The 19,327-nt window shown below is 43.9% G+C and overlaps 1 protein-coding gene across 4 annotated transcripts in view; it reads right to left on the reverse strand.

The window, feature by feature from the left end:
• Nucleotides 1-19,327, reverse strand: part of RFX4 (regulatory factor X4) — a 208,174-nt gene that overhangs the window by 15,756 nt on the left and 173,091 nt on the right. For 3 of the 4 annotated variants that reach the window (XM_006170358.2, XM_006170356.3, XM_006170359.3), the window contains one exon: nt 18,736-18,897. In XM_006170358.2, coding sequence (XP_006170420.1) covers nt 18,736-18,897 — 162 coding nt within the window. The remainder of the gene's footprint in view (nt 1-18,735; nt 18,898-19,327) is intronic. The other variant, XM_006170357.3, reaches the window with a different exon arrangement.

The following is a 19,327-nucleotide window of genomic DNA, read 5'->3' on the forward strand; positions in this document are numbered from 1 at the left end:
TTATTAATTCCACTTATTTGCTTTTTAATTGGCTACCTTGAAAGCAGTAGACACTAGAGAAAAAAAAAAAGCCTAACAAAATGAAAAGCCCTCAGGATGCTTAGAATTTTATGAGATGGTTAGAATTAAAAGGAAAAAAGAAAAAAGACAATTGAAGACACCACTAATAGCAATAATAAACTCATTGGACAATTGATTTCTGATAAATTTCAAAGTATGTTAACGTATTGAAAGTAACAGCCTGTTTTAGAAGGCAGAGTGACTAGGATGCAACATCCCCTTTCAGGCACATGGAAAACTGAAGAATTGGTTAAAAGAGGCCATTTTTTTTTGAGAGGTTTTTGCTGTAGGGCGCGTGCGCTCGCTATAAAGACAGAGAGAGACATAGAGACAGAAAGCAAGAAATCATCCCCAGGGGGGATGGCCACACCACAATCCCTTCTCCTCCATTCTCCTCTCAGGATATTGGGCACACATGCACATGCGCCCGGTGTGAATTTAAGTCACTAGGTCTGGGACTCGAACAGCAGTCGACTATGTGGGAGTCCAGTGACCTAGCCATTACGCCAACTGCTGGTCCCAAGAGAGGCCATTTTTAAGGTGAAGTAAAGAGGAAACTTGGGTCTTCTCATGCTGAATCATCTGCAGCAGACTATTTCTATCCTAACATTCCTCTGGGAAAATAAAGGGAAGGTTTTTATTTTAGAAGTTCAGAGGTTAGCCAGGTGGTACAGTGGTTAAGGCAGCTGGATCCCACGTAGTGGGAGTTTTGAACCCAGTGGCTTGAGAGACATGCTGGGTCACGTGTGCATGGGTGCCTGGAATCCCAAGAGGAGAATGGAGCAGGAGGGATTGCAGCATGACCATCCCCCTTGGGGGTGATTTCACACTTTCTTTCTCTCCCTATCTCTTTCTGGTGAGTGCATGCTCCCTATAGCAAAACTTAAAAAAAAAAAAAATTAAAAAGTTCAGTCCATTCCATGCCAGGAGAGCAGCTTCATCCATGCACAGAGGCAGGAGGAAGCAGAGCTGGTGCATCAGCACTGTGTCAATTATGTTGATGGAGACTCAGTAAAGAATACTCTTAAAGGAATGTGGAAACAGAATCCTATTTTTAAAATATCGGTTGGACCAGCTCTGTGCCCTAGCTGTTGAGGGAACCGAATCCCACATGGTCGAACAGTTCAAATCTCGGCCCTGGAGGACTGAGAAACGCATTGGGTGCATGTGCGTTCCCTGTCTCCCAACTGGATGGAGAAATGGAGAAGGGCACTGGCCTAGCCGTGTTGCATTGGAAAGTGCTTCCTCCCTCTCTGTCTCTCTCTGGTGAGCACATATATCCTGTAGCAAACTCAAAAAATAAACATCAAAAATCTAGACCTTAACTATGTAAAAAACAAAAACAAAAAAAGGGAACCAGCAGTTAGCGTAATGGCTATGTTGCTGGACTCCCATGTAGTCGACTGCAGTTCGCGTCCTGGACCCAGTGGCTTAAAACTCACGCCGGGCACCTGTGCATGTGTGCCCAAGATCCCGGGAGGAGAATGGAGGAGAAGGGATTGCAGAGTGACCATCCCCCTGGGGGGTGATTTCTTGCTTTCTGTCTCTATGTCTCTCTCTGTCTGTCTGGCGAGCGCACGCGCCCTATAGTGAAAATCTCTCCAAAAAAAAAAACTATGTTAATAAATAAATACATTGGTTTATTATTAAAAGCAAACAAACAAAAAAAACCCCTGTGGTGAAGCCCTTTTGTAAACTGAAGAATCTTTTGCAATGCAAATATGTCTTTTTTTTAATGAAGTGACAAAGATTCATTATAAGAAAGAGCATGAAAGGAGATACCATTTACTGAGTGTCTACTATAGTCTAAGCACTGTGCTAAGTGCTTTACAGACACCCTTAGGAGAAACATTTCCAGTCCATAGACAAGGAAATGAGGATTATATCTGAAGGGTTCAAAGTAGCGTGTAGAAATACTGAAGGAGGCGTGGTGATCAAAGGCGCTGGATTACCACATGGCTGACCGCAGTTTGAGTACCGGACCTGGCTGCTTGCTTTCTTGCTTTCCCTCTCCCTCTCTCCCTCTGTCTCCCTCTGATCAAATTAAAAATAATAACAACACATGGAATTAAATAGATAATTCTTAAAAATAAAAGAAATACTGAAGATTCAAGAAGATTTGTGAAAATGGGAGTAAAAGAAGAAAAACAATAGAGGCAAAAGCACAATCAGGAATAAAGCAAAACATGCCTATCCTAAAAGTCCAAATTCTTCCTCTAGGGACCAGCAGTTAGCATAACGGCTGTGTCACTGGACTTCAATGTAGTCGACCGCAGTTCGAGTTCCAGACCCGGTGGCTTAAAACTCACGTCAGGCGCGTGTGCGTGCGTGCCCAAGATCCCAAGAGAAGAATGGAGGAGAAAGGATTGTGGCATGGCCATCCCCCCTCGGGGATGATTTCTCACTTTCTGTTTCTCTGTCTCTCTCTGTCTGTCTGGCGAGCATGACCGCCCTATAGCAAAAACCTCTCAAAAAAAAAAATTTTTTTTTTTCCTCTACATGTGGGCCTTCAACTTGACTCTTGAGTTTTTCAGGAGCCAATGCTAAAAAGAAAAGATGATCGGTTAAGAGCCGTAGGATGGTAAACACATTGCTCAGGAATACATTGTCCTTGGAATCCAGATCAAACAGCAGATTCTTTCAGATGCCCTCATAAATAAGACAACTGTGAACTGTTCAACATGTCCTCAACAACACCCTTCTGATGGGCTCCGTCTTGATTCTTAGGATTGTTCCTTATGTCAACACTAACTGCAGGCTAAAGGCATTACAGAACAGTCCAGTTCTAGGGAAACTGAGAATATTAACCAGTTTGGCTAAGGTCCCAGGCTGAGTGAGTAGCCCAATGGGACCCTGAACCCACATGGGCCACACACTTTCCACTCTGTCCAGTATGTCTTTTTGCTCTGGGTCCTGATTCTGTGGTGTACTGACTCTAAAATATTAGCTAAACCTCTTAAACTTAGAGCCTTTGTTTCAGCGTTTTAAAAGAGGGATAATAACAGTATCTAGCTTGCAGGACTGCTGTGAGGATTATCTGTGATAGTATGTATCAGATATAAAATATGGTACACTGTAGGCTTTTTTTTTTCTTTAGAGACATTTTTGCTGTAGGGTGTTTACAATCACTAAAGAGATAGAGACAGAAAGTGAGAAATCACTCTCGGGGGGCGGGGGGATGGCCATGCCACAACCCCTTCTCCTCCATTCTCCTCTCAGGATTTTGGGCATGCATGCACACGTGCCCAGTGTGTTTTAAGCCACCGGGTCTGGGACTCGAACTGTGGTTGATTATGTGGGAGTCAAGCAACGTAACTATTATGCCACCTGCTGCTCCCACATGGTAGGCTTTTAATGATACTAATCCACTGCTTGTTATGAACTCATATATTCTTAGACTTGTTTTTGTTTGTTTGTTTATTTTTTTCCCATGAGCGAGTGCATGAGAGAGAGAACATCCCTAAGAGGGCATCCATGCTTCGGTCCACCTGAAGACTTCAGCCAGCTTTGGAGGGCGGACACCGGTGACGTTCAGGGAGGTCTCTGGATCATGAGCCTTCTCATTTGGGATTGCCTCGATCTGCATTTCACTAGTGTGCCACTGTCTGCCTGGACCCCAAGCCTTTCTTAGAGTAGATGCAGTCATGCACCGGTAATGCCACTGAGGTCAACGACAGATCGTGAGATCGTAACGGCCAGTCCAGGACACAGTCCAGGGGTGCAGTGCGCTGTGCTGCCTACACCTGTGTAAGTCAGCTCTGTGATGCTCGCACAACGATGAAATGGCCTCAGGAAACATTTCTCAGAAAAGATCTATATCTTCAAGCCACACATAATTGTATTTTTAAATATCTCATTTTAGATCTAAAGAAAGAAAGGCAAGTTTCTTGGGCCAGATTCTGTCACCAAGGGATGAAATATATGAATATCAATAGTAATTTAACCATTTACAGCAAACCGTGAGACATGTTTTTCTATAAAATTACTAGTGTCTTGGGACCAGCAGGTGGCGTGGTGGTTAAGGCGCTGGACACTCCCACATGGCCAACCAGGGTTCAAGTCCTGAATCTGGTGGCTTGCTTTCTCACTTCCTCTCTCTCTCATTCTCACCCTCTGTCTCTCTCTGCTCAAACTAAAAAATAAATGAATAAATAAAATAAAAACATAAAAAAATTACTAGTGATTTTATTCAGAAATAACATGAAAAGTATTACTTTGGAGACCAGCTGATGATGTAATGGTTACGTCACTGGACTTCCACCTGGCTGACTGTGGTTCAATTCCCAGACCCGGCAGCTTGAAACTCACGCTGGGTATGTGTGTGTGTGTGTGTGTGTGTGTGTGTGTGTGGCCAAAATCCTGAGAGAAGAATAAAAAAGAGATTGTGGCATGGCCATCCCCTCTGATTTCTCGCTTTCTGTCTCTATCTCTCCAGCAAGTGCATGCACCCAATAGCAAAAATCTCTCTCTCTCAAAAAAAAAAAATACTGTTTTGCACATCTACACCATGTTCTTCTCCCTTACCACCCCCCCAAAAATGACTTCAGCAGGCTACATGTTAGGCAACATTTGTAGGAACTCCAAGATCAGAAGGGAAACCCCAAATGATTACACACCATCTGATTAGATTAAGATGAAGCACTGCCGCCTTCCTTTGTTGTAAACTGTGTGTGCGATTATATTACTGTTACAGTTTTGTTTTAAAAGTTATTTAATTTTATTTACTCATTCATTTATTTTCATTTGACCACAGACAGACACAGAAAGAAGGAAAGTGAGAAAGCAAGCCACCAGGTCCAGGACTCGAATCGTGGTCGGCCACGTGGGAGTGTGGCTTAACCATCATGCCACCCGCTGGCCAAACTGTTGCAATGTTTTTTTTAAATACCAACTTTTATTAAAACGGATCATCTCTGAGTAATGAGATGGAGGATGATTTTTAGATTTTTCTCTTTCTTTACTTTTTGTTATTTTTTAGTTTGCCAGAGGGCATGTGTGCTCCCAGAGGCAGAGAGAGAAAGTGAGAAAGCATCCCCAGTGGGGATGGGGAATAGTCAGGCTGCAGCCCCTTCCCCTCCCCTTTCTTCCTCAGGATTTTGGGCACGCAAGCATACACACCCAATGTATTTTTCAACCTGCTGGTCTGGGATTCAGACCGTACCATTGGCCATGTGGCATCCAGCCGCCTTAACCACCACACCGCCCGCTGACCCAAATTGTCATTTTACTTTTGCTTATGTGTATTTTTCTGTAATTAACATACACTGCCTCTCTTAAAAGGAACACATTACCTAAATACACAAAATAGTTTATAATTTGAGTTGGAACTGGAGGGGGGTGGGAGCGCAATGAACCAGACAGACAAACACATAATTAACCCTTCCAGCAGGGGTGGGGGGTGGGGGGAGGGTCTCAGAAGGGCACAGCCCTGCCAGCGGATATTTAAAGGGGCAGCCAAGGAAGCCAAAGGCTTCTTTCCCCTGCAGTAGGAGGACATCAGGGTCCCAGCCACCACCCGAGAGCACGCAGCAGTTACTTTAGCATGAGCCCCTGGAGCACAGCAACTGTTCCTTATTCATCTCTGTATCCCCAACAGAAGCTCTGCCAAATAGTAGGTGTTCAGTAAATTTCTGTTCCATTGAATTTGTTGTTGCAGGAGTACACGCTGCTAGAAATAGACGTTACCAAACAAAAAGCTAGCGGAGCTTTTGGGAAAATGGGCCCCCGTGGTCTGGGGAACAAAACCCCTAAATGGCCATGTGCCAGCAATCTAACGGGGCCACTCAGGCAGGCGTAAGCAGATTAACACCTACTGGCTTGGGTGAGAAACCCTTTTTGCCTGGGGAGCAGCACAGAACACCCCTGGCATTCCCTTGCCTACCAGTGGGACCTCCAGTGGGATTGTTGCTGCCGCTGCTTTTTTAAAGGAAACTAATAAAAGAAAAATCCATGCGGTCAATAGTAATGCCTCGTTTTCAAGGCAGCGCTGACGCTTTTGATTTGTCGGTAAAACAATAACAAACATTCCCGATCTGTCTGTTCCCGAGTTTTTCTCGGATTATTCCTGCCCTCCTCCCCTACATTCTCACATCCCAAGTTAATGTCTAGGGACAGACATTAAAGAGAGTCCTGCGAAGATCTCAAGAGGGGCAGTTGTTGACACAGAACTGAAACTGCTAGAGGGGATCACCTTCTTCCCTGTTCGTGACAAGCAAAGCATTCTTCTTCTGCAGTCTTTTTGTTTTGCTTTATTTTCCTTTGGAAGAGGGTTTAAACACAAGACAGGAAGGGTGCTTAGAATATAATAGACAATCCAAACTGGCAGGTGGCGTGGTGGTTAAGGTGCTGGACTCCCAAATGGCCAACCGAGGTTCAAGTCCTAGACTTAGTAACTTGTTTTCTCATTCTCCCTTTCTCTCTCTCTGGTCAACTTGAAGAATACCAATAAACAAATAAAATTAAATGAGAGACAATGGCATCGCTGTCTCTCTCTAGAAAAAAAAAGAAAGAATAGAGAATCAATAATGATTTGTTGACAAATGAGTGTTTGGTCCAACGTCAACCAGACCTCATGTTACTTTCCTGCTGTGCGTTGTTCCATTTTCACAGCCACCTTTGCAGGTACGTAGAATTACTACTCTTTATTCATATGACAAAACTGAGGTCCCAAGAGATAAAATGACTTGCACGGCCAAGTGACAAAGTTGGGATTTGAACACAGATCTGCCCAACTCCAAAGCCTTTTCACGATAATGCTTCTCGCACTGGAGTGTGCATTTGGATAATGAAATCTTGTTAAAATACAGAATCCAATTCCGTAGGTCGGCAGGGGACATGTACAATAAGCTTCTGAGTGACGACAACGCTGTTGGTTCACAGACCACACCGAGTAGCAAGACAGTAACATGATGCCTCCAGGAGCGCACCCTCCACGTTAAGGTCCATTAAAAACCACAAGTTGTGTTTCTGCTACAGACCTGTGACAATTTAGATGGCTTCCCAGGCTACCTGGTTATGCTCTCTTCAGATCTCGGACTAAATCGCTTGAACCGTTTCCCGTTATGATTCTGTGAACCACCACAGATGTGGCTCTGGCTTTCAGCCACCCCCTACGATTTCGTCAGAATCGTAGAGCTGCCCTGCCTAGTACAGTACATGTGGCTGTTTAAATTTAAATTAAAACTGAATACAGTTAAGGACTCAGTGCACTGCACTAGCCACATTCAAAATGATCAATAGCCACACGAGGCCTGTGGCTACTATTTTGGACAGCTGAGATAAAAGCATTTCTTCACCACGGAAAGCGCTATTTGAACAGTATTGCCTGACAGTCTTTGGTACTAAACAAACGTTTCCTGTAACCTTCAAGACTAAGACAGGGAGGGATAGCAGGTGGTGTGGTAGTTAAGGTGCTGGACTCCCACAGGGCTGACCAGGGTTCAAGTCCCGGACCTGGTGGCTTATCTTTATATCTCTCTCTATCTCTCTCTGGTCAAAATTGAAGAATAATGATAATAAATAAAATTAAATAAATAATTCTTAAAAAAAAAAAGACTGAGACAGGGGAAAAAAAGATTATGTATCTATAGCTACCTGTGTCTACATGTCTACATGTATTCCATTAGCTATTATTTTCTTCTTCTTCTTCTTCTTCTTCCTCTTCTTTTTTTTATTTTTATTTTTTATTTTTTTTTTTAAGGTTTTTGCCATAGGGTGCATGCACTTCACAAAGAAAGACAGCAAGAGGGAAAGTGAGAAATCACTCCTGGGGGAAATGGCCACACTGCAATCCCTTCTCCTCCATTCTTCTCTTAGAATTTTGGCACACATACCCATGTGCCTGGCATGTCTTGTTTTGTTTTGTTTTGACATGATTTTTAAAGATAATTATTTCTATTTAATTTTATTTAACATCTTTTTTTTTCCCCCCAATTTGTTCCAGGGCATGTGCACTGAACCAGAGAAAGACAGAGAGAAAGAGGAAAAATGAGAAAGTAAACCACCAGGTCTAGGACTTGAGCCACAGTCAGCCACGTGGAAGTCCAGCACCTTACACACACCACCTGTTGGTCCAACTATTATCCATCGTTAGGGTAACTGTGCTTAAGGAGAATACCTGCTGAAGCTGGCCACGTCATCTGTGTGTTACATCTCACCAACAGTTCCATGACCAAATTCCGATGGACAAAACTGACCAGGGACAGCAAACAAATCGGTTCCCAGAAAACTTGCCGATTCATGGCCTAGTCTCTCCTCTCTCTGTGACTTCCTGTCCTGCTCCCTGCCATACGGTACTCACCCCTCGCTGCGTCAGGCTCTTTTCTGCTGTAGGCCTGGGCACGTGCGGTTTCCTACTGCCGAGAATGTTCTTTTCCCCTGCGCAATCCTTGTGTGGCTAGTTCCTCATGACAATTTAGGCCCAGATAAACATCACCTCCTCGAGAGACATTTTCTGACTGCCTCCTGAGGGAGGTCCCCGTTTTATACTCCTTCGCAGCGCACTCATTTCACATTTTCTTTTTAAAGGATTATTTTATTTAACTTTACTTATTTATACATACATACATACCAGAGAGGGACAGAGAGAGAGAGAGAGAGAGAGAGAGAGAGAGAGAGGAAGTGAGAAAGCAAGCTGTCAGGTCCAAGACTCGAACCACGGTTGTACATGTGGGAGTCTAACGTCCTTAACCACCACACTATCTGCTGGCCCCTCATTTCACCATTTCAAATTGTGTATTTACCTAGTGGTTTACTTCTGTATTGACTCTTCTTTTTTTTTAGTAATTTTTTAAAATTTAACTTTATTATTATTTAATTTGAAAGACAGAGAGAGAGAGGGGGGGAAAGAGAGAGAAAGTTAGAAAGCAAGCCACCAGGTCGGAGACTTGAACTGCAGTTGGCCATGTAGGAGTCCAGCACCCTAACTACCACACCACCTGCCAGCCCATCTGTATTGACTCTTACCCACTAGAATGTAAGTACTGTGAGGGTGGTCACTAAGTGTATATTTTTTTCCACTTCTGTAGCCCCAGGATATGGTATGGATTAGGCACAGAATACAGATCCAAGGTTCTAACACCAAGCCAAGATTTGATGGTATAAGGTCAAAGGGTGAATTAAACAATTGCTTCTCTATCCTGGCTTATTTTTCCTAATTCTATTTCTTTAAAGAAAAGGAAGCATCGGGGGTGTGTGTGTGTGTCTGGTCAAATTAAAATAAATAAAATAAAATAAATAATTATTAAAGAGAGAGAGAGAGAGAAAGGAAGCATCAGAGATGGAAGGAGGAGGAATTCCCTGGCAGTGACAACTCTGAGCTTCTACAAATGAGTCATCACAGGCTCTGGGGCAGGGCCAGTGGACACCGAAGCCCACTCAGTTTAGCTGCCTTCAGAATAACTGGGCTTTTGTTACTTGGGAAGACTAGAGGTCGGTTATCTTTGTTACATCCTCAACTGATGTAGAGAAAACGCAGCTGGGCAGGCCAGATGTTCTGCAGTCGGGGTCATTGGTGGGGAATGTGTCTTTATTTCATTAGGCACCCTAACATCTCAATGATTTAATTTGCTGGTTTTGTGTTGCAGGGAACCCATGGTGGGAAGTTGAAAACATGAGTGTAATAGTTAACTTTTATTGTCATTGCCAAAGGAGGGAATACTTGAAATGACATCATAAATGAGGTTTTTAGAACCCTTCAGTGGCCCAACCCGCACAGAGTAGGAGCTTAGCATTTTGCTTTAAATGACATTAAAGAATTACGGCCCAATATCATGTTAAATGGACTGAGAGGCTTGACACTACCCGTCATGCCCTGGATGAGGAAAAGAGCCAGTTTTCTCTGAAGAGAGTTAAGGTTTCTGAACCTTGCCAGCTGTGGAGGAAGGCAGCAATCCACCAAGCTGGAGGAAAACTATGGGCTCAAATTTTACCTTGGGGAATTTGGAAATGGACAGATTTAACCAATCCCCTATTAGGGCATTGCCATAGGCTTCAATAAACCCTTTCTCCCCGCCTCTGTTTTTACAAAATAATTTGTAAATGCGCTCTTAAAAGACATATTTAGAAATATGTGTAAGTATGAGGACTGCAAGTATGAAGGCCAGCACATAGCGTAATGATTATATGGCTGGACTCCCACATGCTCAACTGTGGTTCGAGTCCCAGAGCCAGGGGCTTAAAACTCACACTGGGAGGCCAGCAGGTGGCTTGATGGTTAAGGGTACTGGATTCCCACATGGCTGACAGTAGTTCGAGTCCTGGATCTGGCAGCTCACTTTCTCGCTTTCTCTCTCTCTCTCTGGTCCAATTAAAATAATAATAATAAATAAAGTTAAATAAAATTCAAAACAAAACATAAGAAATCTCACACCGTGTGTGTGTGTGTGTGTGTGTGTGTGTGAGTCCAAGATCCTAAGAGGAGAATGAAGGAGAAGGGATTGTGGTGTAGCCATTCTCTCTGGGGGGAGGGGGTGATTTCTCCCTTTCTGTCTCTATATCTCTCTCTCTCTCTCTGGCAAGCCCACGTGCCCTAGAGCAAAAATCTCTCTTTAAAAAAAGAAATATGTGTAAGTACGGACATGGGACTAGATACTGAGACAGTACACGGAGCAGCTGTTTTTCTGGTGCCTCACTCACTGTGTGTACTGCCTTGTGATTCCTGGTCCTTGGACCGTACCAAAAGGTCATGTGCAACAAATCATCTTCCCGTTGTTCTCACCAAGCAGACATAATATTGTTCTCTTTTTCATAGCTGAGAAATGGGGAAGTGTCCTTCTAAAGGGAGACATTGATTTGTTGAAGTGATACAGGTATCTGATTGGCCTTGACTTTTAGCAAGTTGAACCTGTTCATACTTTATCATCTGAGCAGTGATATTCAGAATGTGCTAGAAACCTAACAAAATGCCTAGATGACATGCAATTTTGTTTGAGGCTTTAATAAACTTTTTAAGCCAACAGTAGTTTTGTTTAATTTGCCTCCACCTTTTCTTCATCTTTTGCTTCTGGATCCTGGTTTGGATCCTTTTGAAAAATTCATTTTCCTGTTTTATTTATTAAAAACTACTTCAGAAACTTTCTGGAAAGTAGATGGTCTATAAATCAGCAATCATTTAAAACTAGAAATAAAAATAAACTGGCCATGAAAACCATGTGCTAGATTAATAAAAAAAAAAAAGGAACATGGCAAATGCATAAGATTTACATCATTGTTTTCCAATTTATGACACTATTTAATGACAGTGTGCACAACCTGTCAAACTTAAAAGAAGTCTATAATAATCTACTTCCTAGTGTTTAGGTGGATATCATGGATTAATAATCTGTGCTTTAGAATATGTCTGGAAGGCTGTATATATTAGCAGGAGATGATATTTATTATGCCTTCTCCAAGACCCTGACCCACATGCCTGCCAAGAGCCAGTCTAATTTAGCAGTGGGGCATTTAAAAAGTGGTACTTGAGGAAAATATTATCCATAGTTTTATCTAGGATGACATTTTTAATACCCCCTGGAGATATCTGAGAACAAAGCTGGAATGTGCCAAAATCTTCAAAGCTTGCAATCATCTGAAGAGGACCTGTTTCACATTTGTATTTCCAAGAAGCTACTTTTATGACTCCTGAACATATTATACAGAAATCTCGCACTGCATTTATGGTCTTCCTGTGACCTTGACTATCACACCTGCCATACCTTGAGGCCTTCAAATTGCTATGAAGAAAGCCAGGCAGGCTCCCTAGCTGCACGAGAACGTTGGGGTGATTCTAGACACTTCTCCTTCGCACTTTTCCCACCTCCCTGTTTTCTTAGAGTCTCCTCATTTGATGCGTTGCTACGCTGTAAGGAACGTGGCCCCCAGATTGTTTCAGTTTCATACTGCAGAACCGTTTCCGTGGCACACTCGCCCTGCTCATTTCAGAAGTGAGGACCTTATCACTTACAGACGTCTGTGTGCGTCTCCCTTGGTGGCAGGGATATGTGGGCAGCGAGACTCAGTTAAATGGCTGTCAGCTGCCCTGACTGCCCTAGCTCCTTCCTGAGGAGGCGTGAAGCTCAGAGGACGGTTGTCCAAGAATTCCGATCTTGGACGGTCTCCTGAGTCCTGGGGATCTATGAATAGTGTTTAAATCCTCTCTTCCCTTTTGATTTTCGGTGAACAAGTTGTTCTTTTCTAATTCCTCTTCCTGAGCCTTCTAAACAGCTCTCAGTGGAGAGAAAATGGGAGGGAGGTGCAAGCCTGTTCACATCCAGCATCCTCATGATAGAAAACAAAGCAAGACTTGAGGTGCATCTATGAGTATGTCCGCAGGTATGGGGTGCTCAAATTCAGATTTCCCGAGAAGAGGACTCTCTTCAGCTGTGTTAGCCAAAGTGAAATCAAAGCTTGGTCTAAATGCCACGGACTGGCAATTCAGCATTTCGAAACCGTGAGTAATCCAGTGTCCACAGCCGCCCCTGAGAGAGGGCCACTGACTCAGTTGGCACTGTAAAAGCAAGCAGGCACCTCCAGACTCTTAGGGCCCTGCTCAGTCCCTCTCTAGGTAGGCCTACTCCTGGAGAAGAGAGGAAACTTTTCGGAAGGTATGAATCAACAGACTCTTGTGACATACACTTTAAATTTTCTGAAAAGAACCCTGCCTCCTGGCTTTTGTACTAGCTGCTTCTTTTATCTGGAATATCTCCCTTTCCATCTTCAGCCTTCTCAGCCCTCAAAGAGGATTGAAGGCCTTTCTTTGTGTTCCCGTAACTCCCTGACCTTCTCCAACTCAGCACTTAACACAATAGTACAACTGCGAGTCTGCTCACTAGAACCCTCATTTCTAAGCATAAATGCCCAGGGGACAGGGACCATGATTATCTTGTTCACCATCACATCACTGGCTATCTGGAAGTGTATAGCAGATAAAGCCACTCAAAAAATGTTTGTTGAGGGACCAGCGGGTGGCATGGAAGTTAAGGTGTTGGATACTTCCACATGGCCTACCATGGTTCGAGTCCCGGACCTGGTGGCTTGCTTTCTTGCTTCCCCTCCCTCTCTTTCTGTCTCTCTCTCTCTGGTCAAATTAAAATAAATGAATGAATACATAAAATTAAATAAATAATTCTTTAAAAAATGTGTTGAATAAATTAATGGATGTGTGAATAAATGAATGAATGAATGATAAAGACATGCTTGGTGGGGCAATCTGACCCTCTTTATTTAGCCCTTGAAAACAAATGTATTCATACTTTCCAGTGTCTTCTGAAAACAGTCCTATTCTAAGTACAACTTGGATTTAACCCATGCTGGGTTGTATCTGAGCAGAGCTGTTAAGAGTCTGCGTTGGATATAAGCCCATGACGTAAGGGTCTGGAGGAAGAGTCTATCTTCGAGGGTAAGGGAAACAATAAAGACAACAGGGTTTGGCCCAGCCGAGGATGGAGGGAAAAGCGCTGGGGAAGGAGCAACAGTGTGGTGGGGAATGAGAGCTCTTGAAGGCTTTAGCATGAGTGAGGCCGTGGAGTTCTTCACCCCAGGGCTTTGAGAGACACAGCTTCACCAAAGCAAGCCTCGCCAGTGGCATGAGAGTGGACAGAGGAAGTCTGGAGACAGGTCACAGTTTGAGTCACTGTGGAGAGGTGGCGTAGGCCTGAACCTTGGGGCATGAGCGTGGTGGGAATAGATCAGTCTATGTTTGTGGCTAAACAACCGAACCTGGGAGGTGCGATGGGAGTGCCAGTTGCCTCTCCAAATCAGCTGCCTCTTCCCTGCCTGGGTACATCTCCCAACCTTCATGAAATTACATGAGACCGTGTGACTAAGTCCTTGCTGATGGGATGTAAGTAGAAATGACATGCACTACCTTCAGGCCAGGGCTCTTAAGGAAGTGAGCTTCCTCCTCCATACCCTCTTTTCATTTTTGCTGCAGACTTGACAAAGCCTTAAGGCAGTGGTCTTCAAACTGGTGAGTACCACAATCACCTGCCGGCTCGCTGAACAAGATCCCTGGTCCCCACCCCAACACTTTCCAAGTCAGTAGGTCTGCGGGAGGACAAGCATGTCTCATCTGCTCCCCGGACATGCTGACACTGCTAGTCTGCGGATCACTCTAAGAACCACTGCCCTAGGGTATGGTAGAACCTCATATTGAGGGAACATGTTTCCAAATGGGAGAATTAAAGAGAGCCTCCTCTGGGGATCAGTAGATGGTGTAACAGTTATGTCTCTGGACTCCCACATGCCTGACCACAATTCGAGTCCAGGACCTGGTGGCTTGAAACTCACGCCAGGTGTATGTGCATGTGTGCCCCAAAATCCCAAGAGTAGAATGGATGAGAAGGGATTGTGGTGTGGCCATCCTCCAGGGGGTGATTTCTCACTTTCTATCTCTCTCTCTGTCTCTCTGGTGAGTGTATGCACCCTACAGCACAAATCTCTTTCGAAACAAAAAAAGAGAGACCCTTCTCTGAGCACCCTGAAGTACTGTTTCTGGCTCAAAATATGGTTCTGTTGTATTAACTCCATATATATCTACATCTTTTTTTTTTTTTTAGAGAGATTTTTGCTTTAAGGTGTATGTGCTCACCAGAGAGATAGACAGAGAGACAGAAAGCAAGCAATCACCACCCCCTCCGGGGGTGGGGATGGCCATGCCACAATCCCTTCTCCTCCATTCTCCTCTCGGGGTCTTGGGCACGCACGCACACGCACCTGGTGTGAATTTAAGCCACTGGGTCCAGGACTCGAACCAAGGTTGACTACGGGAGTCCAACGACATAACCATTACGGTATCTGCTGGTCCCCAAAATACTGTTTCCAATATTGAATCTAGTGTTGCTGATGAGAAATTTGTCATCAGGCTGATTCTCTCTGCTTTGGAAGTTATCGTGTTTTCTTTTGGGGAACTAAGATTACTTTTATCTTTCATTTCCTTCAGCGGGCCCACAGGTGAGTTTTTTCTTTTTCCATTTATTCAGTATAGTAGTCAATGAGACCTTTCCGAGGAATCTTGCCTTTTATCCTTTCTGTTAAACTGTCAGCCATTGTTACTGCATTTTCACCCTTCCCCCCACCCCCGGGACACTTACTGAATTAATATTGGAATTTCTGGATACATCAGGCTTTTCTCCTAGCATTGCTTATATACTTAACATGTCTTTCTTTCTTTGTGTCTCATTAGAGAATTCTAAGTTCAGGGCAGGAGGCTAGCAGGTGGTGTGGTGATTAGGGGCGCTGGACTCCCTCATGACTGACTGTGGTTCAAGTCCTGGAACTGGCAGCTTGCTTTTTTACTCCCACCCACCACCACCCTCTCACTCTGTACCTCTCTGGTCAAAATTTAAAATAAATAAAATAAATAAAGTTAAATTATTATCTCTTTATAAAAGGATTCTCAAGTCAATCTTTCAGTTCACTGATTTTCTTTCAATTGGATCTAATGTTCTAGTCAACCCACCTATTAAAATTTTAACAATTATACATTTCCTTTTGAAGATCTTTGTTGACTCTTGTGGGTATAATTTCTTCTTTTCAGTTCTCAACAGTTACTTTAAGATTGTCTTATTAAGTTCAATTCCCTTGGATATAAATTCTCCCTTTTCATTTTTTTAAATAGTTTTTTTTTTTTTTGGCTATAGAGCATGTGCTCTAACCAGAGAGACACAGAGACAGAAAGTGAGAAATCACCCCCAGGGGAGACAGCCACACAACAATCCCTTCACCTCCATTTTCCTCTCAGGACTTTGGGCATGCATGTACACGTGCCTGGCGTGTTTTAAGCTGCGAGTCTGGGACTCGAACCATGATCAACTACATGGGAGTCCAGTGACATAACCATTATGCCATCTACTGGTTTCCCCCTCCTTTTCTTTTTTTTTTTTTTTTTGCCATAGGATGCATGCACTTGATAGAGCGAGAGACAGAGAGTGAGAAAGAAAGAGAAATCACCCCTCCAGGGGGGATGGCCATGCCACAGTCCCTTCTCCTTCATTTTCCTCCTGGTATTTTGGGCACACACGCACTTGTGTCTGGCATGATTTTCAAGCCTCTGGGTTTGGAATTTGAACCATGATCAGTCTTTTGGGGACCTAATGCCTTAATCACCATTCCATCTCCTGGCCCCCAACTCTCCTTTTTCTTAAGTTTGTTGTTTCTGTCATAGGATTGGGCTTCCACAGATGCTTGGGTGATTTTTTTTAATTGTAACAAAATATACATAAAATTTACCATTTAAAATTTTTTTCCTGCCTTTTTTGTCTTTTTTACTTTTTATTTATTTATTTATTTTTTTTTGAGAGATTTTTGCTGTAGGGCGCATGTGCTCGCCAGACAGACAGAGACAGAGAGACAGAAGGCAGAAAATCACCCCCCAGGGGGGGATGGCCACGCCGCAATCCCTTCTCCTCCATTCTCCTCTCGGGATCTTGGGCACGCACGCACACGCGCCTGGCGTGAGTTTAAGCCACCAGGTCCGGGACTCGAACAGCAGTCGACTACGTGGAAGTCCACGACATAGCCATTACGCTAACTGCTGGTCCCTAAACTTAAACCATGATTTACTGTATGGGATCCGGCTCCCTTAACCACTAGGCTATGTGGTCAGCCCTGATTGTCTTTTTTAAGAGACAAGTTCTGCTATGTTCGCAGCCTGGTCTTGAACTTGTGATCCTCCTGCCTTGGCCTCGCAAATAGCTGGGACACAGACCCAGAAAACTACCATTCTATTCTGTCTCTGTGGAAAAATGGAATGAAAGTATGAATTATTCTAGTGCTAGAAAATTTCGAAATCCATGCATAGTTTCTTCATAATAAGCATTTTCCATGAACTTTTAAAAAATGTTGCCAGAGAGCATGTACACTCACCCAAGAGAGACAGAGATAGGAGGAAAGCAAGAATGCACTCTCCACAGGGCACTGTCATACCACAATCCCTCTCTTCCACTTCTCCCTTCTTTCAGGATTTTGGGTATACGTGCATGTGCACCCAGCATCTTTTTTGAGCTGCCAGGTCCAGGACTTGAACCACATGGTCAGCCATGTGGAATCAAGTCACCTTAACCAACAGGCCACAGGCTGGCCCCCTGTGAACCTTTTGAAGACCCCACATATAAGTGGAATCATTTAATATTTGTCCTTTTGTGTCTGGCTTCTTTTTTTTTTTTTCTTTTTTCAATAAGGAGATTTTTTGCTATAGGGCACGTGTGCTTGCCAGAGAGACAGAAAGCGAGAATCACCCCCCAGCGGATGGCCATGCCATAATCTCTGCTCCTCCATTCTCCTCTCGGGATTTTGGGGATGCACACACACATGCCAGCGTGTTTTAAGCTGCTGGGAGAAAGACTCAAACCATGATTGACTGTATAGGACTCCAGTGACACAAACATGCCATCTGCTGGTCCCAACGTCTGGTTTATCTCACTTTGGATTCATCTATGTTGTGGCATGTGTCAGAATTTCATCCTTTTCTTAATGCCAAATAATATTCCATTGTATGTATATAGCAGAATTTGTTTATCTACTCACCCCTCAGTGGACAGATGGGGTGTTTCCGTCTTTTGGCTATTGTGAATAGTGCTACAATGACATTGACGTACAAATATCCCCCTTCAGGTCTCTGCTTTCAATTCTTTTGGGTATGTATGCAGGCTTGTGTGTTTCTTGGTTGTAAATTAATCTTTGAATTCCATGCTGTCTTGGGTGAGGGTGGTCTCCCATCAGAGCGGCCTCACGTGTGTCACATGCTGGGCAGCCCTGGCTTGGCTCGGGACCAACTCTGCTCTCAGCCCTTGCCTCACTTATGGCTGCCATGGCTTAGCATATGGTTCCTGTCTGCCTCCCTCTTTAGCGATGCTACCCAGCCTTCTGTTCCTAAAGAGTTCCCTTTTTTGTTTCCAAGAATGACTGTGTATCAACTTATTTGAACCGTCATTTTTTAAAAAAATATTTCATTTTTACTTATTCATTTATTTATTTTAATTTAACCAGAGAGAGAGACAGGCACACACACACACACATACACACACACACACACACACACACACACAGAGAGAGAGAGAGAGAGAGAGAGAGAGAGAGAGAAAGAAAGTGAGAAAGCAAGCCACCAGGTCCAGGACTTGAACCGTGGTCAGCCATGTGAGAGTGTCTAGCACTTTAACCACTATGCCACCTGCTGGTCCCCTGAACCATCATTTTTATCATTTTGGTTTTGTGTTAGGGGTGGAGAGTTTTTTTGTTTTGTTAATTTGCCAGAGGGCATGTGCACTTACCAGAGAGAAAGAGAGAGAGAGAACCTCCATAAGGCATGATCATCCCCCATTCTCTTCTCCTCTCTTTCTCCCCCTTGCTGGGATTGTGGGCATGCATGCACATATGGTCAGTGTGTTTTTCAAGCCACTTAGGCTGCTATTCAAACCATGCAGTCAGCCATGTGGAATCCAGCTGCCTTAACCACCAAGCCATGGAGTCAGTTCAAGAGTGGAGATTTTATCATGTGCTCAATCTGCCAACTTGAAAACAGGGGCATACAGCCTAAGTACCAATGAATAAGCGAATACCTGCAAGTCATCCAGAAGTCCAGGAAAATGATACTCATGTGTTGGCACTGGATTTCTGAGATCGGGGGAAGAATTTTTTCCAGAAAGCATTTACTTTAAAGATGAACTCCCCACCCAAAGCTTTTGAGGGACTTTTCATTACCTGTAGTGCTGAGGCCAGTGTATTCAGGGGAAGGGTTGCTGACAGGCGAGGAGGGAGGTGGCACTTCCACAGACGTGGCAGATTTTGCTGGAGAAAATGACGGCACTGGTGAAGGGGTTGGTGGGGCAGCCTCTGTCAAAATAATCTCCTCTCGGACTTCTGCTGTGGATAGAGACAGGGTGAGTTCTTAGAGCCCAATGGCGAGGCAAGTCATTTTTTTTTCTTTTTTTTGGAGAGGTTTTTGCTATAGGGCGTGTGCGCTCGCCAGAGAGACAGAGACACAGAGAGACAGGAAACAAGAAATCACTGCCCAGGGGGATGGCCATGCTGCAATCCCTTCTCTTCCATTCTCCTCTCGGGATCTTGGACACACACATACACATGCCCAGTATGAATTTAAGTCACCAGGTCCGGGACTCGAACCGCGGTCGACTACGTGGGAGTCCAGTGACGTAGCCATTATGCTACCTGCTGGTCCCGAGGCAAGTTATTTTTAAGAGTCTTTACAAATTGAAATATTCTTTCTAATCTGTGTCATTCACTTCCCTGTTTAAAATCCTCATGGTTTCCCTCACCACCACGGAACTCAAGA

Source organism: Tupaia chinensis, unplaced genomic scaffold (assembly GCF_000334495.1).
Source record: "Tupaia chinensis unplaced genomic scaffold, TupChi_1.0 Scaffold148234_1, whole genome shotgun sequence".
Lineage (NCBI taxonomy): Eukaryota > Metazoa > Chordata > Mammalia > Scandentia > Tupaiidae > Tupaia > Tupaia belangeri.